Source organism: Phyllostomus discolor, chromosome 6 (genome assembly GCF_004126475.2).
Source record: "Phyllostomus discolor isolate MPI-MPIP mPhyDis1 chromosome 6, mPhyDis1.pri.v3, whole genome shotgun sequence".
Lineage (NCBI taxonomy): Eukaryota > Metazoa > Chordata > Mammalia > Chiroptera > Phyllostomidae > Phyllostomus > Phyllostomus discolor.
Window position 1 is genome coordinate 48,996,991 of NC_040908.2, and position 24,028 is coordinate 49,021,018.

The 24,028-nt window shown below is 42.0% G+C and overlaps 1 protein-coding gene across 1 annotated transcript in view; it reads left to right on the plus strand.

Annotated features, from left to right (window-relative positions):
- Positions 1–884: 884 nt before the first annotated feature.
- Positions 885–24,028, plus strand: part of TGFA (transforming growth factor alpha) — a 101,739-nt gene continuing 78,595 nt past the window's right edge. Inside the window, exon 1 of the mRNA XM_036028104.1 lies at positions 885–1,217. Within this exon, the coding sequence (XP_035883997.1) occupies positions 1,178–1,217 (40 nt within the window). The 5' untranslated portion in view covers positions 885–1,177. The remainder of the gene's footprint in view (positions 1,218–24,028) is intronic.

Below are 24,028 nucleotides of genomic sequence, written 5' to 3' on the forward strand. Positions count from 1 at the left end.
TGCTGCCTCTTGGGGGCATACTGTTCCCAATGGACAGTCCCCAAGGAACCAAGGAACCCATGGTTCTTCCATTCTTGTCTAGGATGCCTTTCCTCTGCCCCCTCCATTTCCCTCAATTCTAGCACCAAGGGCCAACTCGAGGCCACAGATCCAGAAAGGGCCACCCAGGTAGCTCCAGCACACACACCCCTCTCTCAGGGAGCACTTGTCAGCATGCTACCCCATCCCTGGCCTCAGCTGTCTAGGCCAGGGTGCGCTGCAGGTAGTGCTAGACAATCAGGTGCCCCTTAAACAGAGAGCCACCGTCACTATCAATTCCAGGCTGACATGTACGAAGACCCGCTGATCTTAATGTGCCTGTCTGGGATTGTAGGGTGGCTGTGCTCAGGCCGTAAGTGTCCCTAAAATCAAGTTATTCGCTGGGATGGGGTCTCAGGTAAGCAATGTGGTTTAACACATTCTTCGCTGATTCTAGGGAGCACTTTCCCTAGGCCAAGCCTTGGCAGGCAGCCGGATAAGTTCACAGGTCAGGTCGGTTCAGGGCTGCATCCCAAATCCCTTGCTCTGGTGACCCCCTGCAGAGGCAGTGGGCACAGGTAATCCCAGGCGGGTGGCTCTGCTCCGCCTCCTAGAGCCTAGAGGCTGTCACTGCGCAGGGGGACGCTCTGGCTCCGCAGCAGGCACCGACCGCTGGCAAAGAGGCCTGGGTCGCACTGCCCTACTAGTCTGAGGGTGGTGTTTGAAGTCGCAAGCTTCCTGCCTTTTCCGTGGCCTGGGTGCCAGGCTCCTGCGCTGGGCTTGGAGAGTCCCTGATCGCCCCGCCCCACCGCCCGCGCCCTGCATGGTGCGTATAGCGTCCCCGCCTCCAGCCCCAAACCCCCACCTCCTATGCCCTTAGAGGGGCACCCCCACTGGGGCTGGGGAGTGGTCCGCAGCGCCCAGTCCACGAGTGGCAGAGAGGTGACGATAACCGCCTTCCCATTTCCGCCTAGCAGACAGCTCAGTAGCCAAAGCGCTTGGGCCAGCTGAGCTCTTGGTCCTCCCTCCGCCCGCCCGCGCGGGGGCTGGCCTTGCCTCTCCAGCGCCTTTTTCCCCCCTGCACCGCAGCGCCGCTTCGCCATTCGGGCACCGCAGGTAGGGCAGGAGGCTGGAGCGCCTGCTGCCCGCTGCCCGTAAAATGGTCACCTCGGCTGGACAGCTCGCCCTGTTCGCACTGGGTATGTACGCTGCCTGCCGGCTGCGCGTCCCCTGCCTTCGGCGACACCCCGCTTTCCCCTGTCCCCTTTATTTTTCTCTTTCCCGGGGATTTTCTTTGCCCTCCTAGAAGAGTGGAACAAGGTTAATGCTTTTCGAGCGTTGGAGGCTGAAAGGCAAGGGGAGTAGATAGGGCTTACTAGAAATTTGGGGAGCCCATTCCAAAGAGGGCGACCGTCGAACACCCATGCTTTGCCTGAGAAGTGGCCACCTGGGCCGTGTGTGAGAACGCCCACCCGGGAGGGGCAAGCGGTGTGTGTTCAGGCTTGAACTTTAATCTGCCGCGTCTGTATGTGTTCACTTGCCCACACCTACCTGCTTACCTGGCTGCCTCCAAGCCCGTCTTTCCTTGCGTCAGTAGCTTGTCGACTCGCAAAGGGTGACCACGGTCCGACCCTCCAGCCAGACCTTGCCTGCTTCCCTTTGGTACCCTCTGCTTATCCCTGAGCCCTAGTAGATGTTCATGGTCTGGAGAGGTGCCCTCAATCTTCTAACTTCTAGAGCTCTTGAGCTTTGGGGTAGATTCTGGATTTTTGTGCGGATTAATTGTTCTTTTAATTAAGTTCCCTTGGAGAAGTAGTTTAAGAGTCAACCGTGGGCAGGAGTGAAACCCTAGACGGAGAGATGCCAATTTCCTTTGAATTTGTTCGTGGACGGGAACAAGGTATGGGGGAAAGGAGGGGGAAGTTAAACCCCCTCACTCCGGGTCAGGTCTGCGGAGCAGGTGAGTTTTCAGCGGTGAAGTTCTCCGGTCGGTCTGTAAGTGAGGAGGGGCGCTGTGCCGTGCACTGCCTGGCAGGCTCTGAACTCTCCGGAGCCAGGTCTGTCCTGTGTGAAGATAGCGATTGACAGCCCAGGTGTCCTGGTTATCACCACAGCTTCTGTAAAATGAATTGTTCCGTGAATATTCCCCGAGTTTAACCCTGTAAAGCAAGTTGCTCAATACATCTGAGTCTGAGAAAAGCTGTGGAACCTCCTCTTAAATGCCCAGAGCCACAGCCGTGCTCAGTTTCATGTACAGTTTCAGGGGGATCATGGACCCGCCTGTAATCTTGCCCATGAAGGGCTGTTTGAGAACTGCAGTAGACGGGCAGGAGGGCAGGAATCGTCTGAGGGAAGTAGGGAGCAGTGTGGAGCGGATGGTCCTGCTGCAACTCACCAACAGGTGGCATGATTATGGATGGTTGTTCTGATTTTAGATGTTTTTAAAGCAATAAAACATTACCAATACAATAAAAGCCATCTATATGCAATTTCCCCGTTGTAATTTTCTTTGGAAATTCTAGAAGTAAAAATAATAGCTTGAACATTTTTCTCTGTCAGGCATTGTGCTAAGTGCTTAACATATTAACTCATTTACTTTTCACACCAACCTGATGGAGGAGGAATGATCACTCCCGTTTTATACAAGGGGAAAGTGAAGCGCACAGGGCCCACAGTGAGTCAGAAGCCGGGCCGGGATTGTTAAAGTGCTGAAGGAATGTGGCTAGGAAAAGTCCCCTAACTGTGGCTTTGTAGTCCCATCACCCGGATTTGGGACTTTGCCTTGAGGAGAGGTTATGTTGGATACTCTGGAACTTGCTGTTAAATTCTGTTGAATTCCTAGGACTTCAAGGTGTTTTTAAATTATTCAGTGAAAAATTAGAGGCAGGAAATGACGAAGGTAAACAGTTTTGAGGACACCTTTTGAAAGTTGTCTCCCCCACTCCCCATCACAGTGTAATAATTGCCCATGGAGATTGCAGATTGCATTCTTTCATCATCCACTTTTTCTTTTAGCCTAAAAGTTCAACTTGACCTTTGTTTTCTTCTTTAAGAAAAAGATGTATAAACTTAAAAGATTGATTAATGTGTAAAAACTGGCTCCTGTAATTCCAAAATATGAGCAGTTTGGTGGGGGGAAGTCAAGGAAAAATAAGGCAGGAGTGATTTACACCAGAGAGTTTTCTTTTTATTTATATTTCTTTTTCTAAAAAAGCATTTACTAGAACTTCTGCCTCCCATCTCACTTTCTGCTAGACTACTAAATACACATTAATGCCGCATGCATTTTAATTTGCACATTTCCTTCAGAGCTGCTTTCCTCTCTAATTTTCTTTTCTTTTGTTTTTCCTCTCTTTAATTTTCTTAAAGTAACAGAAGGCAGCTTCAGGCACATCTGCTAGGGTTCCATCGCTAACCAAAATCTAGAAAACCAAGACCTCTCCCCTCCGTCCCCTTTTTCACAAGGGACACTCTGAGAAGGAACCAGTTAATGTTCCTGATTTCTTGGAACCTTGGTTGATGTTTCTGCAGAGAGAGTGTGGAACCTGTTGATTAAATGGCAGCCCTGGAAAGGTAGTCCAGGCTCCTGTGGTGGTGGCCCTCCGTGTCAGGTTTCCATGGCCACAGAGCAGACCTCACAGGGGCTTGTCACCTCCAGTCCCATCTCCTCTTTCATGTCCAGAGAGTAAGATGTGTAATCTTGGACAAGTTGCTTCGCTTCTCTGTGCTTTGCTTTTCTTATCTCTAAAATGGTATTATCAGTACCATTGTTGGATGTATTTAATGAGCATAGAACGGTGCCTGGCATGCAGTAAGAACTTAATCTTAGTGCCATCAGGTTATCACTGTTGTTAAATGAGCCCCGCAGAATTTCATTGTAGGTTATGTCAGTTGTGTAAGTGGGAGAGTGTCTTACTTCTCTCATCTCCCTGCTCCCCATCCTTCTCAAGCCAGAAAAACCAAGTGATTTTGGTGAATATCATTTGGCAGATGACAAATGCAAGCAAGTTTGGGGGTTCTTTTGGACATTTATATTCTTTAATTTTCGATGCAAAATATTTGTATTCCCTCCATGACATTTAATACTCAGTTGTTTACTGAATTCAGTCCTAAATTCCAGTTTTCTCACCTGTAAAGTGGGAATAAAATTGTACCCATCTCATAGCTTGTTAGGAGAATCAAATGAGATGGAAATATGGAAACTATGTATAAACTATAAACATAAAGGGTTACACACACAAAGAAACTGATTTCATAATACAGGAATATGTTTTGTAATCCAGAAGTAAACATTATTCTTTTTCTGGCAGCTCTCACAAGAAGGGCTGGATGTCAACCTAAAGAAGGACATCTTAGGACACTAAGAGTCATTAAGAATGTGTACAGATGAAACCAGTCAGCTTCCCTGTGGCTTTGGGACTGAGACCAGTAGGGGGCATGAAGGAACAAGTTTCTCCAGTACATGGAGATCATGTCTTTCAGTGTAGACAAGTGGGGGCTGGCCCAGGACACAGGTTTTCCTTATTGGGCAGGCATAATGAGGGAAAGTTCACTTAGAACAGGGCTTTCCAACCTCTCTCCTCCCTGTCCCTGGACGCAGCCCGAAGTACTGCTAAGCCCTGCCTCCTGCCTCCTTGCCCCCTCTACCCCTCCCCATCCTGGTCCATGGAAAAACTGTCTTCCATGAAACCAGTCCTTGGTGCCAAAAACGCTGGGGACCACTGATAGAACATGGCTGTGAAAGTGTATATAGAAGGCTTAGAATCTGAGTTTCCCATATTTGCTTTTCCAAAAATTTGATTTCCTGGAGGTTTCTCTGTTATATTCAGTGCCCCCTGCAAAAGGGACCTTTCTGGTAGAAGTAAATGATGCTTCATGTTACTATGGTAACATTCAAAAAATAGATGACTTTTCCCATTAGCCCTGTCTCTAAGGACCTTTTGAAAGTGTGTTTGAACAGAGACCTACTCTTTGGGCTGCCCACTGAAAGGGGTGGGCAATGGGAAGTCGAGGTTGGGTCAGCCAACATAGGAATAGCCTAAAACACTGAACTGGGCATTTTGTGCTTGGTTTCACATGCAAACCTCTATTGTATCTTCCACAGCAGTGCCCTCAGATCACAACCACCTGAAGGGTCTGGTGAACCAGGTTGCCAGGCAGGAAGTGGGAGAGTTTGCATGTCCAAGTTCCCAGGTGCGGCTTATGCTGCTGGTGGGGAGGACAGGGGAGGGACACTTGGAGAACCACTGCTCTTCACTCAGTTGCTATTAGGGAAGCTTCTGGCTTAACTAATTGCATTTTATCTAAAAGTACATTCTGACATGTTTAAATGCCACTGTGGATTTATGAGCCATTATTAAATGTACTTTTATGGCCTGTCTTATTGACCAGGGCAGAGTGAAAACTCTTGCTGAGATCTCTTTATTGTTCTGAGTATTCCTATACTTTCCCCAGGGGAAATGTGATGATCCCGTGTTATTAGACCTAAGCTGGCCAACGCTAATCATGTCACTTTTTTGTTTTGGATTGTCGAAATTAACCATTGTTTTGCTGCTATTCAAATACTTTTATTTATTTTTTTTAAGATTATTTATTTATTTATTTATTTTAGAGAGAGAGGAAGGGAATGAGAAAGAAAGGGAGAGAAACATCAGTGTGTGGTTGCCTCTTGTGAGCCCCCTACAGGGGACCTGGCCCACAACCCAGGCATGCACCCTGACTGGGAATCAAACCAGCGACCTCTTGATTCACAGGCTCATGCTCAACCCATTGAGCACACCAGCCAGGGCTCAAATGCTTTTAATCACCTCATTTTAAAGCATTGGGTTGGCCAAAAAGTCCATTACAGTTTTTTCCATAAAATATAAGACACATTTTTTTATTTTCACCAATATCTTTATTGATTTGAATATTTTAATTATATCTGCTATCTCCCACAATTGGGCTCTATTTGGTAGAGGCCAGGGGTGCTGCTAAACATCTTCCAATGCATAAGACAGCCCCACAGCAAATAATTATTTAGACAAAATATCAGTAGTACCAAAAAACTTCGCAGACCACTTTTGACACATTCGATCGTTCACAGCACCTTTACACACTGCACAAATAGTTTTCTGCATTTCAGTTGCATTTTTACCTTTCTTGTAATAATAAAGCATAATAAGCCAAAAATGTTGTGTATTTTCTTCCATCTTCAATAGTAAAACTGCTGCACAAAAATCTACCAATTTTGATGTTTTTTTAAATGCACACTCATATGACACCTGCCACAACACAATCTAACTCAATTGTTTCAAATGAAATTAAAAGACACTAAGCACTACTAGAGCCATTACATAGAAAAAACTTAACAGACTTTTTGGCCAACCTAATATAAACTTAATCTTACGCTAAAGGCTAATATGTTTAAAATTACATCTGGATAGAGAATTGGGGTACTTTTATAGTGACTTTTGTTTTGCTTTTACCAAACCCCCCACCCCCGTGAAATGTCAAGTATAAAAATCTTTCATAGAAAAGCCTGAAATCTAGTCTACCAGAACCATCTCTTAAGAACTCTTCAAGTACAAGGCACATTCCCTTTTGACCAACTCTAAATATCTGGGTAAATGATTTTGAAACATTATAAATTGGTTGTATCAAATATGATTAAATAGGTTGTTACCTGGGTTTAGAACAATTTGGAGGTTTATTAAAATGGAATTTCATGTATTTGCTAGTGTTTTTTAAGTCATAAGAAATAATTTTCTTTCATATAGTCTCTCCTCTTGTCAAGTAAATTCTATGCTCAGTACCTTTGCCTTTAATTTTTCACTGTCCCTTCACCTTGAAAAGCTTTCAGTCTTCTCCTTTCTTGTACTTCTCAAGTACTTGTAGATGGCTAGGGCTTCCTCATGAGGGGATGTACACAAAACTCCTTTGTGTAACATACTTGTACATAAAACTTTGTGGAATTCCAGACTGCTATTGCCTTGCGTTTGTTTGTTTGTTTGTTTGTTTGTTTGTTTGTTTGTTTTTATCTTCAAATATGTTAACGTTTCTGGCTGGGAACCTCAGCAGCAGAGTTCTAGCCCCTTCGTGTCCTGCCATGGATGAGCATTGTTGGTATTTGCCCTCTTCTGCTTGTTTGAGGGCTGCTGAAGGGCAGAGACCCTCGGTCCTCATCTTTGCCCTTGGCCCTTCTGAGCACAGGTGGAGCCTCAGCAGTGACCACGAAGCACTTGATGACACCTTTGGGTGCCCAGTGATGGTACTCTACATGTACACTCAATTGGAAACACTGGCCACGTGGCTACCATCAATCCTGAAATTTTCTTTATTATGATAAGAGTGATGATTGCATTTATATTCTCACAACACCAACACAATTAGTCTTTAGAGTAGTATTTTAATGTTTTTTTAATGTTTTTAATGATTACAAAAGTGTTGTTTTTTCTTCTAGACCATTTGGAAAATTCTAAAAGCATAAGAGAGAATTTTTTTAAGATTTTATTTATTTATTTTTAGAGAGAGAAGGGAGGGAGAAAGAAAGAGAGAGAGAAACATCAATTTGCGGTTGATGGGGACCGTGGCCTGCAACCCAGGCATGTGCCCTGACTGGGAATTGAACCTGCAATGCTTTGGTTCGTAGTCACGCTCAATCCACTGAGCTATGCCAGCAAGGGCAAGAGAAAATTTTTTAATGACCTATAATTCTACCACCTAAAAATAACCACAATTAACATTTTGTTATACCGCCTATGGATAAATACATAGGTAGATAGTCTTTAATAGCATATATATGAATTCCAGTGAATTAATTTGTTTTTGTTACTTAACCTTTCAGAGCAAACATTTTTATGTCATTAAACATTCATCCATAACATTCTGAGTTGCTGGGAAATAATCCCTTAACTGCATTTGCTGTAATTTAACCAATTTTGAAGAAGCCCTTTTGGCCATACAGATTTTTCTTGTTTCTCACTATTATGAATAAACTACACACTTTTGCTGGGAATATAAACTGATAGGACTTTTTCTGAAGTTGATGTGGCAACAGCTATCAATTTTAAGTGAGCATAATTTGGGCTACTAAATATGCAACAAAAAACATAAAGGATGCTGACTGCTGACTTGTTTATAATAGTGACAAGGTGCCAGGGCCGCACTGTTATAGTTACTTAAGTAATTCCCTAAATACGTTATTTTTGTGTGATAACACAATGATTTACTATGTATTTTTTAAAAGAATAAGAGTTTTTATGATACATTAAATTTTAAAAGGCATAGAACCATGCTTTATATTACCTTTGTATGAATTAGTTAATTTTTCATAAAAATATTTTAAATTCATAATGCCTAAATTCAAGGACAATAAATGATACAATAGACATTTCTGGTATGTAAATGTTTGATCCATCTTTGATTATGGAGGATAAAGGTTTAGAAATTGGCCTTTTCTCCCACCAGCAGTGTATGAATGCCCATTTTCTGGAATCTTCCATGACACTAGAAATTGGTTTTAACATTTCCCGAGTTGATAGGAGAAGAAAGGCCTCAGCCCAGTTTGTATATTCAGTATCTGTTAGGGGGAGTACATTTGTTAGCCATTGCCATCCTGTTATTTGCATTTTAACATTTTCAAATTTTTTCTTATTGATTGATCATCTTTTCTCTTAGAACTTTATACAACACTTTATATAAAAAGAATATTCATATTTTGCAAGTATTTCTCCCATTTATTTTTTGTCTTTTGCTGTTTTGCTTATGGTATTTGACCTAAGGTGCTTTTTTATTTTTAAGTAGTAGAAACTACAAATCTTTCCCCTTAAGCTTGCTACCTTTGCCTGTATGTTTAGGAAAGCTTTCCCTGTGCTAAGATAAGGCAAATATTTACTTATTTTTTCTTCTGAATCTTTAGTGGTCTCATACATTATGTGGAACTATTCTATCTATAACATATTCAGTGCATGATGTGAGGTACAACTCATATTTCACTTTTTTTAAATAGTCAACCAGTTAGTAGTCTCAATTGCTATTTGTGGAATAATCTACCCTACCTACTGTGGTTTGAAATTCTGTTTTTATCATATGCTAAATTCTTATAGCTACTTGTATCTGTTTATGAAATTACAGTTTGGTTCTATTATCTTATGTTTTTGCCCTTATTGTGAATTTGTTCATTCATATATTCTGCAAATATTGACTGAGCACCTGCTCTGTGATGGGACTGTTCGTGGCTGCGAGGGAATCTGCTGAGAATGAAAAAGGGCCCATCACGGAGCCCCTGTTCCAGTGGGCAAGACCTTCCTCCCACGCTCTGGTTACTGCTGGTATTCTCATTGGTTACTGCTGGTATTCAAAAGCCTTTCTGAGAGGTTTTACAAAGCAAGATATTATTTATTTTGTAGTGGGTTTGTTAATTCTAATAGTCCTTCCATTGGTTCTCTTCAGTTTCACAGTTATATGATCATGCAATCCTGAATAATAATAACTTTGCCTCCTCCTTTTTAATATTTTTATTACTTTTTCTTATAGTGTTTGCTTATTATTTTATCTCTTTTACTTTAAGAACAGCAGTGGGTTTTTTGTGTGTTTTTTTAAAGATTTTATTTATTTATTTTTAGAGAGGGAAGGGAGGGAGATAGAGAGAGAGAGAGAAATGTCAATGTGCGGTTGCTGGGGGTTATGGCCTGCAACCCAGGCATGTACCCTGGCTGGAAAGGAACAGCAGTGTTTAAAAGGCAGCAGATATCCTTGTATTTTTCTTGACTTATCATGTTTGTGGTATTTAACAGTTAACTATTAGGATGACTTTGTAGTTATATATGTATGTGAGTTTGTATTTACAATGTGTATCTATGCATATAAACTTATTATGTTAGTGAAATATACTTTTCTTCATAACTTACTAAAAATTGGCATTTTGCTTTGTTCTGTTTTTTAACACAGAGGAGGAAATACAAGTTGTTTCTTTTTTCTCCAAATGTTTAAGGATTTATATTGACTCAATTATGTTAAAGCCATTCTTAAATTCTTGGAATGAATGCTTTGTAGCTATGTGGTATTATTCTCTGTATGCACTGCTAGATCTGATCTGTTCTAAAGCATTTGGAGTCTCATTTTCTTTTTTAGGTTTTGATATAAACATTATGTCAGCTATAAATTTTAAAAACATTTCATCTGTTCTATGCTCTAGAATAATTAAGTACCATAGAAGTCAATGGTTCTGTGAAGGCTTGAAAGAAATTGCTTCTGAGTCTGGTCGCTTTTTGGTGGTCCATTCAAGTTTTCTAGCTCTTGAGTCATGCTTGGTCATTATTTTCCTCACAATCTATTCAATTCAGATTTCTAAGTATTTAGCACAGATTTACAAATGACCTCCTATTAAAGGTTTTCTTTTGTATCTTCAGCCCCAGTTAATGAGTCTTTACCAAATATGAAACAAAGTAAGCACCTAGGCACCCAAAATAAAATATTCTTTTAAGTCTGTTTCTCTTGGCAATGATATTATTTGGGGAAAAAACTTTTTAATCATTAAACCAAATTTAAGTGAGAGTTTTATATTTAATAGTGTTCCCAGAAGCCAGGACAAATAACTAGTTTATTTGCATAATTGCATGTGCCAAAGTTGTCCTAGTAATGCTATTTCTGATTTGAATGATGCATGACATTGTAATTTCTAGCAGAAGTTGCTAAGTATCTTCCTGTTGGTTCCTTAAGTATATTAAAACCTCTGAATATGCTGTTGTGTCCATTAGATACTATGATAGCATTTGGAAGTAAGAGGACCCAGGCTTGCCGGGGAGATTCTTATCGTTAGCTCATTGTTTATTTTTTGTTTTGTTTTTAAGATTAATACTTCTAGGTCAAATTATTGGATTGTTACAAAAAGGCCATCTCTTCAGCTTGAGTTCCTTGGAGCCTATGATCTGAGTTGGAATGAGGTCAGTCAGTAAACAATTCTCCTGGGCACTTAGAGGGTAGATGTACCTTGCCTCCTCATTCGTCACTTCTTGCCAGGTCTGAGGCATTCTCTGTGTAATTAATGTACTTCCAAGGGGTACAGGAGATTAACTGGCTAAATGGTACACCTAATGTGGTGACACAAAAGCAGCCAAAGCTGATAAATGAGAGGTTTGCAATTACACACTCAGCTCCCTCCCTCCACAGGCCTTGGCAACCAACTGGGAAAACACAAACTTAGGATACTTTTCTTGGTTGAAAGAAACAGCTTATGGAGGATGGGAGGAGGTAGAAGAGAGTACAGGTGGAATAAATGGGGGTGGAAGGAGACTTGGCTTGGGGTGGTGGACATACAATACAATGTTCAGATGATGTATTATAGAATTGTGCACCTGAAACCTATATAATTGTATTAACCAATGTCACCTCAATAAATTTAAAAATAGATAAATAAATAAAACTTAAAAAGAAGCAGCAGCAGCTTAAGACCTGTAATTTTCAGCATGGCAGTGGCTCTGAGGAACTGGCACATGAACTGTGGAGAGACATAAACTGTTCACCTCCTTTGGAACAAGCTCAGATCGAAACTCTGGGCTTCAGCACTTCCCACCTTGGGATCGCTCCTGGGTTATTATTTTCACTTTGGAGGAGCACATCATTGGGCCAGTGCCTGCTATCCCCACCCCCTGCCACCCAATTGAAACAATGACAGATGTTTTTTGCACATAGCAGACCTTGGGTGTTATAATTAGGGTTGCAGGAGATGAATCATAGGTCCCTGAACTAGAATGAAGAAAGCAAGCCTGGGGCCTGAGCATTTTTTAGGAAGGTGACATAAACTAAGACATCACCCTGACAGGGAATCCTTCTGGATTGGGACTGTCTCTGAACCCCGTCAACCATTCCCCCTGCCCCAACCAAAACACAAAACAAGCACACTCATCATGCCGGCCCCTGTGCAGGCCACTTAGTGCTCCCAGAGCATGCACACCCTCTGGTCACCACCAACCCAGGCAGGCCATGTGGGATACACACCTTCTCTACCAGCCTCAGTCACACCCTACTATTTCTTTTTCCAAATGAAATAGAAATCAGAATCTATGAACCAAAAAATCTAAAAAACACCCCAAATCAGACTCACCAGAGACATCCTCTTACTAGGTTTAACCAGCAGGTAGGAGGTATCCTGCCGGATCATTCTGTGTACAGACACAGATATTTGTATGTTCATGTTTTTCCTTCAAAAATGCCATTTGGTAGCTTATGTTTCCAAATCTGCCTTTCACTTACAGTATATAGGGAAAACATTTCTGTGGCAAAAATATAAATATACCTTATTAACCCATTACTTTTTAATGACTATGACACATTCTATTATTTAACCATTATTGTTTATTTATTCATCCCTTATTGACTGAGATGTAGGTTGTTTCAAACTTTGAAATATTCAAACCTGAAATGAAAATTCTTCCAGCTAAATTATTGGTAGCATCTTTCAATGATCTTCTATAGACTATCCCCAGAAATGGATTAACTAGGTGAAAGGCACACACTTTTTTACCTACTGGCATGTTTTGACAATGTGCCCTCTCAGAGCAGCTGTGCAATGGATACTTCTACCACCCATGTGTGAATGCCTATTTATCAGCAAACTTGCCTATTTTCTAGACCTTTCTAATTATGTTGGCAAATGGTATCTTATTATTTTAATCTGTATTTCTTTGGGTAAGACAAAAGTTTGGTGTGATTTAATAATTTTTCATGTTTGAGTATTTTAATTTATTTGCTTGTAAAATAGCTATTTCTGTCCTTAGACCATATTTTGGGTAGGTTGTTTTCTTATTGATTTGTAAGCAGTGTTTAAAAAGATAATATTGAAAATATTTTCTTCACTTTGCCTTTTAAACTTGTATGTGTTATGTTTGGATTTACAAAACTATGGTTGGTTGGTTTTTTTACTTTTAAGGACTTAAAATCTGTTTATTACTCCTTTATGATTTCTACTTTTGCATAATACTTAGTCTTAGGGTGGGAAGGCATTTCAATGACTGATCTCTCATTTTCTCTTGTACCTTTATGTTGTTACTTTGGGGTTTAAATTTCAGTTCTTTGGGAAGGTATTTTGGTGTAAGGTGTGAGATGAGAATCTAACTCACCTATTGTTAAATAATGATCCAGCTACTCTAACACCATTTGCTGAATAATTTATTCTCTACTCACTGATTTCAAATTCCACTTTTGCCACTTGATACATTCTTAGGAGTACTGGATCTGTTTATGGAATTTTTGTACTGTTCCATTAATAGAAGGCTCACCCTGTAACGAACCATTCTTTTGGGCTGGGAATGTGGCATTGCCCCAGGAAGCTGGGGCAGAAAATATTGAGAACTAGGAAAGCAGACAGTATATTAAAGTGAATATAATTTGCTTCTCCCTCTCATGGCAGGACTTTATTTCCCTCCCACCTAGGACATGTGGGAGGAAGAAACACTTGTGGTGATGGAGGAAATGAACATTTATGTGGTGGGGGAGAGAAGGAAGGATTACTTACCATGTTTTAATCCCTGGGGAAAAAGGATGTGTTACCTCATCCTCAGCTTGGTCTGAGACTGACGGGCATTGGGTCTTACTATACTGAAAGGCATGGTGAACCCGCTCCGCTCTCCTGTTCTTTCTGGAACTTTGTGCTTTGCAGGATTTGGGGGTCATGAGGCAGACCTACAGTCCTCCATGTGACATTCTAGTTAATGGAGACTGTATATTTTCATGCCCCCTTCTCAAATGGGAGCGCTGTGGAAGTACACTGTGGCATATCTGGAACCACAGATCTAACCTACACATCTCCCTGCATGAGGAATAATTAAGAAATCTAGAAGGAACCTAGCTGGCAAGTCAGAACATTGTTTTCTATATTAAAACATACTTGGATATGTAAGTGAATAGAAGGGAAGTTTGAAATATCAAAATTAACTTTGTAATAAATTAACCTCAAATAAATTAAGGTGTTTTTTCCTTTGTTTCAGACTGTGCCCTCGGTCTCTAGAGGCATGGGTATGAGTTCCTTCTCTCTGCCATTGCAGGGGTTTTAATGGAAAAGTTTGAGAAATACTGCCCCGCATGGATGACTAATTTTTAGATTTTTAAAGTAGAATAAGACAGAAACTAAAACAAGTATTATAACTTTATCATATTCTTCTTACTTTGGATTTAATTTGCTTTTCTTTTTGAAACTTTTTCTAAGGTGAAAATTTAAATTATTAATGTTAGTTCTTCTTTTCTAATATGTTTATTCAGTGTTATAAATTTGCCTCTAAGCACTGCTCTCACAGCATCCCACACATTTGGATGAGTTGTATGTCCATTTTTATTTAGTTCAAAATATTTTTTAATTTCTGAGATTTCTTCTTCAACCCATGTGTTATTTAGAAGTCTGTTGCCTAATCTTCAGTATTTAGTTCCTTTGTGGCCTAAGAACAGACATTGAATGATTCCTAGTCTTTTAAATGTGTTAGGGTATGTTTTATAGCTCCCAAATGTGGTCTCTTTTGATGAGTGTTTATGTGAGCTTGAGAAGAATGTGTATTCTGCCATTTTTGGATGAAGCCGTCTATAGATGTCAATTATACCCAGCTGGTGGAAGGTGTTGTTGAGTTCAGATATGTCCTTACTGATTTTCTGCCTGTTGAACCTGATCATTTCTGATAGAGGGGTGTTGAAGTCTCCAACTATGATCATGGATTTATCTGCTTCTCCTTGCATTTTGAGTAACTTTTGCCTTATGGATTGCCACGTTCTGTTGTTAGGTGCATACACATTAAAGATTGTTATGTAACTTTATCATTTTAATGATTCAGAAGCTATTTCAAGGTCTCTCAGTGCCTGAAAGTTGTCACCAGTAAACTCATCCCCACAGGGTACCTGTAATCATTGCAGAACTTCCATTACTACTTGTGAATGAGAAGCTCCAGTGAGTAGTTTTCTTCCTGACTTAGTTACAAAAAACTCTGCTCTATTTTAACTTCCCTTGTGGAGAGGAAAAAAAAACACAAAAAGCATTACTCCAAGTTCCTGGACTACTGTTCTGTTAGGACCAGAGAGAGGGACCTCTGACTGAGGCCATCATTTAAGTAAGTCCTTATCTTGAACTTTCCGTAGGTTGTAAAAGGCTTTGGTACATGAATTGGTTATGCCCCAGTGAGTACCTTAAAAGTTAGAGATTTATGCTTAGGAAAACTAAGTGTGATGTGAGCTTATTTTCTTGTGAAGTATCTCTTTCCCTAGTATGGAAGAAAAGGAAAACTAAAACTAAACAGGACTTTGAACCAAGTTGGATTTTTCTGATTTCAAATAAAAGGCAGGACCTTTTTCCTTGAGCAGTAATAACAGAGACATTTGCAGTGTCTCCACTGTCATCCCATCTAGACTATGCCCAAGTGATCGACTGGAACGGCGGCTGTGATTTTTGTGAACTCAGCCCAATGTAACTTGGTTCTTAATTCACCTAAGGTAGCTGCTTTATTCGCTTAATGCTGCATTTTATAGAGTCAAAGAGATGAATAACAAAATAAGGTTTATCAGCTCAAAGTGAGAGGTGTTATTTATTTGTTCATTGAGGTTATTTTAAATAAAGATTATTTGGATTTTCTGCTGGCTTTGGTGATATTAATGCGGAGGGCCATAACCTAGCTCTTACCCCTTGCCTCTGAAGTTTTTATGGATTGTAGCAGAAGCAGACACAGTTGTTTTTACAATATGATGAGATATACAGTGGGCACCTTGGGCTTTAGAGGAGCGTTTTTGCTGTGGCAGGGCAAGGCACTCTTTGAGGGGATAATGGCCACCACTTAGAACAGTGCCTGGACATCGTAATTTCTTCAAGTGCTTTGTATGTTGTGAAACTCCTTTAACCCAAATCCTATGAGATATGATTTTGCAGATGAAGAAACTGAGGCACAAAAATGTAAAGTAACTCACCCAAGCTCCCACAGTCAGCAGAATAAGGATTTGAACCTGGGATCCTTGCCTGCTGAGCTAGCATTCCCATTACTCTTCTTCTCTGCATCAGTCATGGAAGATCCTGGGTGCTGAGGTGTCTGGAGTCACTCAGGTGTGACAGTGCCACTTAGCAGCAGGCATTAGGCTAAATACAATCAGATTTTCAGACAGCCACTCCCCTAAATATTTACTATATTGAGAGTAATTGCCATGCAGGTAAGTGTCATGCTGGCTAAAAAAGAATTTTATTACTTTCCAGTGCTGTGAAGTATCATGAAGAAACAAGTATGGGAGAGGTCATTTTTCTCTCTTTTAGTCAAGAGTTCAGATGTTCAGAACGCTTAATCACATGAGCTGTGCTATCTGACATTTTTTGTTGTGACCAGAGAGGCTCTAATAAATTCATTAATGGAGGTCTATTTGCATTTCTACCATACATTTTTTAAAGGTGGTGTTTTTTTAAAGGTGTTGTTTTAAAGGATGATCTCTCTGGTTTATGCCTGAAAGCCACAGCACTTGGGACCTCTAGTCTCTGAGGCCCTCTGCCAAGGCGCGGGCTTCACATCCTCCTCACCCCATTCCTACACCTCCCCAGTTGACGTTTCTCCCAAATAATAGCAGGGGATGGTAGAGTCTTTAACATTTTACTTTAACACATTTAGTTCTTCAAAGTCCAACTAAAGATAGAATCTGTGTTAGCACATTTGCTAATAGCTGGCTTACTTTCAGACTCTTCACCCCCTTCAGCAATGACATGCCCACAAAAATCATAGGCACTTCCATCGACTTTACAGAATATCTGATGAGAATAAAAATAGCATGTATTGTTTCACCTGCACTGGGAACTTTCTTCCTTCAGTGGGCAGCAGTTTTCATGGGCTTTGCACCTCTGACTAGATAGTTTAATATCTGGATCCTCAGGTCTGAGAGTGTGGGTTCCACCCCTAGGTAAAGGTAAAGCAGTCGTATGTATTGGCAAACTGTCACTAACACACAAAACAGCCAGTGGGATGGACCTCTTTTGCAATGAATGAGCAATTGTAAAAACGTGGGTTTTAAAAATCAATGTATTAATTAAAGGACCCTACTTGATAATCCTTTTTAGAACAGCCTCTTCCTTAATTTGTTTGTAAATCCTAATCATTCGCATCTCTGGTTTGCTTACAGTAGATGGCCTCTGCTGCAGCGCACCCCCAAGCCCCCAAGTTGCCTGCTTGGTAGTTGTGTTAAAACCCATCCTGTTGGCCTCTGGGGGAGAAAACGCTGATCTTTTAGGGAGCCAGGAAACAAAACTATCTCCTGAGATTTAAACAAACACACAGATAGTAGCTCCTTATAAGAATTCCGTTGTTCTCAGAGCATAGGGCCTGCCCGTCTTTTCCACGGGCTTCTCTACACTGCCCACAGGCTTCCTTGATTTTCACTTGGGTCACCTAATCTCTAGTGACCCAGTATCAGACATTTCTTCCTCTGATTGATGCTCTTTAGTTGTAACATTCAGCAGGAGGAAAAAGAAGAAGGGCTTAACCTTTTGGAACAGAACAGTCCCACTGGGACAAAATTTCTTCATCTTTTCAGCTTGCACCTCAGAACCCAAGGAACCCAAATTGCAAGGAGCTGGTGAGTGATCACAAGGAAAAAACTGGTGAAATGAGCCTGCTGTTTCCCAGCAGTAAAGAAAATAAATGTGCTTAATTGCTCATAGATGGGCTCCACCTACTAATCAGGGAACAGCGCTTTCAGGCTGTCTTCCCCTCTCCCCTGAGAGGAACCACCCAAGGCAGGGAGAGGGTTCTGTTCACAGGCCAAGGATGGAGTCAGTCTGTCTGAGAGGCAGCTCCCTCTGCAGAGAGCTCCCACAAGCCTGCCCTGGAGCCAGGCAGTTTATTTGCACTCCTGGCCTTCCCCCAGCCTTAAGAAGTGACCCCCAGGAGTGTGGGTATGTTTGTTATGCCAGAAAATGGAGAATATACCAGTGAGCAGGGCAGGTAGCAGCTGCCTTTGCGATAGGGAGAGAGGGTCAGGTTGCAAAGTGCAACCCCTCCTGTGTGCAGTGGTCTTTACCCCTGAGGATTCCACAGCCCCAGAGTCTGGTTCTGACTCAGCCAGAAATGCCCTCTGGGGGCTGTGTTGTCATCTGACTCCACTGCAGAGCAGAACAAAAGTGGGCGAATGGCCTCACTATTTGGCCTTGAAGATAAAGTCATTTACTTTTGTGAAAAGGCATATTTAGGCTCCCAATAGAAAGCACTGAAAATATCTGGGTTGTTCTGAATTACCTACCAATGTGCTGTTCTTGGTTTTCTCCACTGTAGCCTTTCTCATAAGTACTTCAGTCACTGTTTTTACCCGGGCTGTTTATCACCTGATAAACAGCTATCTATTTTCAGAGACAACACAGGCAGAAATTTTCTGAAAATCTAGGGCTTTATTTATATAAAAACCTTTTGCCATGAGGAGGCGGAGAAATCGGTAGGAATAGCTATTGATATCCTAGGTTCTACCTTCCTTCTGCTGAGGAGAGGGGGGAAGAATCACCTCACTTTGATTTTGCAGTCATACCAGCAGTGCTCCTGGATGACCTCTCGCTCCATTTACAGTAATTGTGTGTGAGAGTGTGAGCGTGTGTTTCATCCAGAGGTTCCTTCCAGGCTTCATGGGCTTTTTCTTTTTCTTGCTCCTATTCTAACTTATGCAGTGCCTTGCACAAACTTGATGTTTAATGCTTGGCAAATACATTTTTATTGATTTATTGACAAATAATTTACCCCCAAAGTCTCTCTTTACTTCTCTATTCTCTTCCTCCTCCTCCTCCCCCACCTCATTTCCAAATCATCATGGACATAGCAACACATATTTTATGAGCAGAAGTGGGAAGAAATAATTCCACTTTGTAGGCCAACTGTGATCACTTGGAAGTGGCTGTTTAGAAGAATTTAAGGCTGCATCTATGTCACTGGGGGTGGTGATGTGATCAATTAGTAATGTCTGCTGTGGGCTTGGCGTGGAGGTGGTGATACATGTGCAATATATTTAATGGTAGGACACTTTTTCTTAAGAATGAGAAAAAGATGTGTTTTCAAGGAATTAGTTGAAGATGGTCCCATTTATGTTACTTACTTTTCATGCCCTTTTCAACACACTGCTCTGATTTTTAAAAGGTGTCCCATAAACCTGATACCATAGTCACAGAAGTACCATGGAGTCCTGTTAGGCAAGATTAGCATCCCAGCAAGACAAGGAGCCTTTGAGGGTGTGGACTGATATGTCCTGTCATCACTCGGACACAGGTATTTGCCTGCCTCAAAGTAGGAAGCAGAAAACCATAGCTAATGCTGGGTGACGAAGCTCTGTGGTGACATTGTTGAATTACTAGCAGGAGTGTCCTGGCTGCCTCCTGGTCAGAAGGGACACTGCCTCCTGCCTGTCTTAGAGGGAAGGGCCCATTTCCCAAGAAGATGGATAGTATGTTGAGTGCTACAGCTGAGTAGCCATCTCAGTGTCATTATACCCTTCTCAGTGAGGGCCACCATCTGTTCAGTTCTCTCCCACAGGCACCATGGGAGAAATGAAGCAAAGTAGAGAGCTGGGCTGTTTTCCCCTCAGGGGTATAAGAGGTTGCTGCAAAGGCAGGACATTTAGGGTGGAGGAACCCAGAGCAGAGAATAGCCTCTAGGTCTGTGTGTTTGCAGCTTGCACAGGTTCTGGTCACAAGTCAGCACAGAGTCTGTTCGCTTTGCCCCTTGCTGGCTCTTCCCTTGACCCTTCTCTTCTAAGCCTGAATATGCTAGTCCAGCCGCAGGCAGTAGCAGAGGGGTCCAGAAAGCCCTGGGCACAACCATCACCATCTGAAGGCCATCTTACCCTGGATGTCAAATGTGTCTCCCAGGTAAGCCTGGGGTTACTTTCCACTGAGATTCTTAGGGCCTACTGGAGATGACCCAGGGCAGGACCTTCATTTTAGCTTGTAGCACCCAGAGGATCTCAGGGGTAGTGGGCAAACCCTGGGTGGGATTTTATTAATCCTTGGGTGGGATCTTTAGAGAAGCTGAAGAACCTCGGGACCAAGATAAGACTGACTTGTGAGGATTTGACTCTTGTGGGCATTCAGCATGCTAATGGGTTTCTCTAGGCCTGTGTTCTTGTGTATTTATTCAATTGTTTGCTTTTTAATTTTTGAGAGAGGTGGGGAGGTCAGGAAAGGTTATTGAAGACATTGATGTTTGAACTGGACTTGAGAGTTGAAGAAGGCCTAGGCGAAGAAGGCAGGGGAATCGTGGAGATAAAGACAGAGTAAAGAGAAGAGTCCCTGAAGGAACAAGACCCGAGTGTATGTCCCGTGTTCAGTCCTCCCAAGTTCAGTAAGTCTTCAGTTCTGACTGCATTCCACATCCAACCACTTCTCATGTCCTTCCCCGCTACCCCTCATCTTTCACCTGGACTTCTGCAGTAGTCTCCTCTTCACTCTCCAGTGTCCAGTTTTGCCTCTGGTAAGGCCTCTTCTGTTCTCAGTCCCCTGAGCAATCCCTTCTGACGCATGTATCATATGCCGTTCCTCCTCTGCTCACAACCTTCTGGTAGCTGCTCAGCTTGGAATAAACTTCAGACTCCTAGCACTCCCCACGAGAGATGTCAGCCTTAGAGTCTCTCCAGCCTCACTTCCCACCACTATTCTCCAGCCACACCAGCCTTCTTGTTCTTCCTTGAACAGACTAAGTTCACTCCCACCACAGGACCTTTGTACTTACTGTTTCTTTAGCTATGGATGCCCTTCCTCCAGATATTTGCAGGACTAGATTCCTAATTTTATTCATGTCTCTGTTTGATGTCACCAGCTCAGAAAGAACATCTACAATGACTCTGATGATCTACACACACACACACACATACACACATACATGACAGTGCCTGCATTATTTCTTGGAGAACTGTCACCACAGACATGTTTTCATGGTGTCTTATTCCAGAATGAAAGATCTTAGATTCCACAAAGTCCTTATAAAGTTTTCATGCTCAAATAGGCATTCACATGTTCGCTTCTTTGGTCCACACTCTCCAGACATCTCTGTGGAACTGTCTGACAGGTTTGGCTTGAAAAGGAACTGAATTCTTTTAGCAAGTATAGTTGAGAGCTGTCTATGCACCAGGCCCTGTCTGGGCACTGAGAATACAGCGAACCAAGAAACACCATCTCTCTCCCACCCCCACGTGATCCCAAGAAGGCAGGAAATAAACTAACAAATAAACATACCATAAAATGTCAGGTTGCAACAGTGCTGGGAATGGGGCATGGGCCGCTCACATCAGTACCTTGCTCATAGTTTTCATAGTAAGATGATGCAGGGTGTTTAAAAGGCCCCCAGTGCTGTCTTGTTCCTTTCCTGCCTGAAGCATAAGGAAAGAGAGGGAGAGGAGGCTGGAAAATTTTCTCTGTAACTGTAGCTTCATTTTGTTTCAATAACAAAATGCTGGACACCTGCTTGGGAGCCCATTCTTAGATGCAGCTGGGAGGTCAAGACACTGGATGAAACCATCTTTCTAGCAACTCTTACGTTCTGCTCCCTCAGTCTCACAGCTGACGTCAGCTGGCACCAGGCTGAAAACCGTATTGACTAGTCCTTAGCTGAGAGACAGCATGCCTAGGAAACATCACCTCTTTTACATTGGGGACCACCGAAGCAAGGCCAGTTGCCCTGAAATGGGATACTGGATTTCCTTGGTTGCTTCAAAGGCTGTTTAGATTTCTGGCTGTGTCTGTCAGCCTCTCTGTTGGAAGACTTCTCTTGAAGACCCTTCACCCATTATTTTTCTCCTTCCTCCCTTCTAGTCCCCTCCCCTGCCTTCTCCCTGGCCTGTGATTCTCCTCTGCTTTCTCTCATTTGACAAGCTCCCTGTTTGAGAGGGAGGTGAAGGGTACACAACCAAAGCTGGTCATTGCTCCTCCCGGAAGCCCCTGTCGATACTCAGTGAGCACAGCCCTACAGCACATTTCACAACAGGGGAGAAATATGTGTGCTTCTCGCCCTCTAAGTTTTCACCTGGCTGGAATTCCCAGTGACGGCAAGGGCTGGCCGGAAAGTGAGCTCTGATGTCCGTCTTTACATTCTGCCAAGCTGACAGGGCCCAGAGCCACAGGACTCCGAAAAGCTGCCCAGTGTCTCCTCTGTACTTCCAGAAAAGTCCAACCCAAGCTGTTCATGCCAGCTTGGCCTTTGTAGGAGAAGGACATGGTACTTTATCTTAGGGGAACAGTAAGAGTAGACAATTCAGAATGTGGAGAAAATTATATGGCTTCACAGTGTTGTAATTATTATCAGCTGAGTTTTTTTTTAAAGACTTTTTTTGAGAAGTTTCAGGTTTATAGTAAAATTTAGTGGAAAGTACAGAGTTCCCATATACTTCCTTACCCCACCCCACCTAGTTTCCCTCATTATTTACATCTTGCCTCAGTGTGGTGCATTTGCAACAGTTGCTGGGCCATTACTGGTGCATTATTATTAACTAAAGTTCATGTGTTTTTTTTTTTAACTAACATTAAATATAACTAAGGCCCCTAGTTTACATTAGGGTTTATTCTTTGTATTGTGCATTTTATGAGTTTTTAAAAATATTTTTATTGATTATGCTATTATAGTTTTTCTAATTTTCTCCCCTTTATCCCTCCTCCACCCTGCACCCCCCAACCCTCCAGCATTCCCTGCCCCCCTTTAGTTCATGTCCATGGGTTGTACATGTAAGTTCTTTGAGTCCTCTGTTTCCTATACCATTTTTATCTCTCTTCATCTATTTTATGCCTACTAATTATGCTTTTTCTTCCCTGTACTGTTTCCCCCCAATTTCTCCTTTCCCCCTTCCCGCTGAAATGCCCCGTGTGATGGTCATTTCTCTGATTCTGTTCTTGTTCTGGTTGTTTGCTTAGTTTTTGTTTTGGTTGTTTTTCTTTTCTTTTAGGTTCATTTGTTGATAGTTGTGAATTTGTTGTTCATTTACTGTTCATACTTTTTATCTTCTTTTTCTTAGATAAGTCCCTTTAACATTTCATATAATAAGGGCTTGGTGGTGATGAACTCCTTTAGCTTGACCCTATCTGGGAAGCACTTTATCTGCCCTTCCATTCTAAATGAAAGCTTTGCTGCATAGAGCAATCTTGGATGTAGGTCCTTGTCTTTCATGACTTCAAATACTTCTTTCTAGCCCCTTCTTGCCTGCAAGATTTCTTTTGAGAAATCAGCTGGTAGTCTAATGGGCACCCTTTTGTAGATAACTCTCTCTTTCCCCCTTGCTTCTTTTAGGATTTTCTCTTTATCTTTGATCTTGAGTAACTTAATGATGATGAGCCTTGGTGTGTTCCTCTTTGGGTCCAACTTCCTTGGGACTCTCTGGGCTTCCTGGACTTCCTGGAAGTCTATTTCCTTTGCCAGATTCAGGAAGTTTTCCTTCATTTTTTGTTCAAATAAGTTTTAAATTTCTTGCTGTTGTTCTTTCTCCTTTTGGAACCCCTATAATTCAGATATTGGAACGTTTCAAGTTGTCCCAGAGGTTTCTAATTCTCTCTTCATTTTTTTGAATTCTGGTTTCTCCCTTTTCTTCTGGATGAATGTTTATTTCTTTCTTTTGCTCCAAATTATTGCTTTAAGTCCTGGTTTCCTTCCTGTCACTGTTGATTCTCTGAATATTTTGCTTTATTTCCTTTTGAGTATCCTTCATCTGTTTGTTTTTTTTTTTTCATTTTTTGACCAAGCTCAATCAGATCTGTGAGCATTTTGATTACCAGGGCTTTAAATTCTCCATCAGATAGGTTGGCAGTCTTTTCACGACTTAGCTCTCTTTCTGAGGCTTTACACTGTTCTTTCATTTGGGCCATATTTCTTTGTCTTGATGCAGCTGATAGGTTGTAATGGGGCAGGGCCTTAGGTATTCACCCAGGCAGGGCAACCCTCCTTGCTGCACTGCCTGTGGGGATAGGGCCAGAGAGGGAACAGTGAGGCTTGCCTGCTCATCTCTAGTGCACTTTTCAACAAACTCTCATGTGAGACTGGGAGTATCTCCCACCCCGGCAACCCCAGCCATA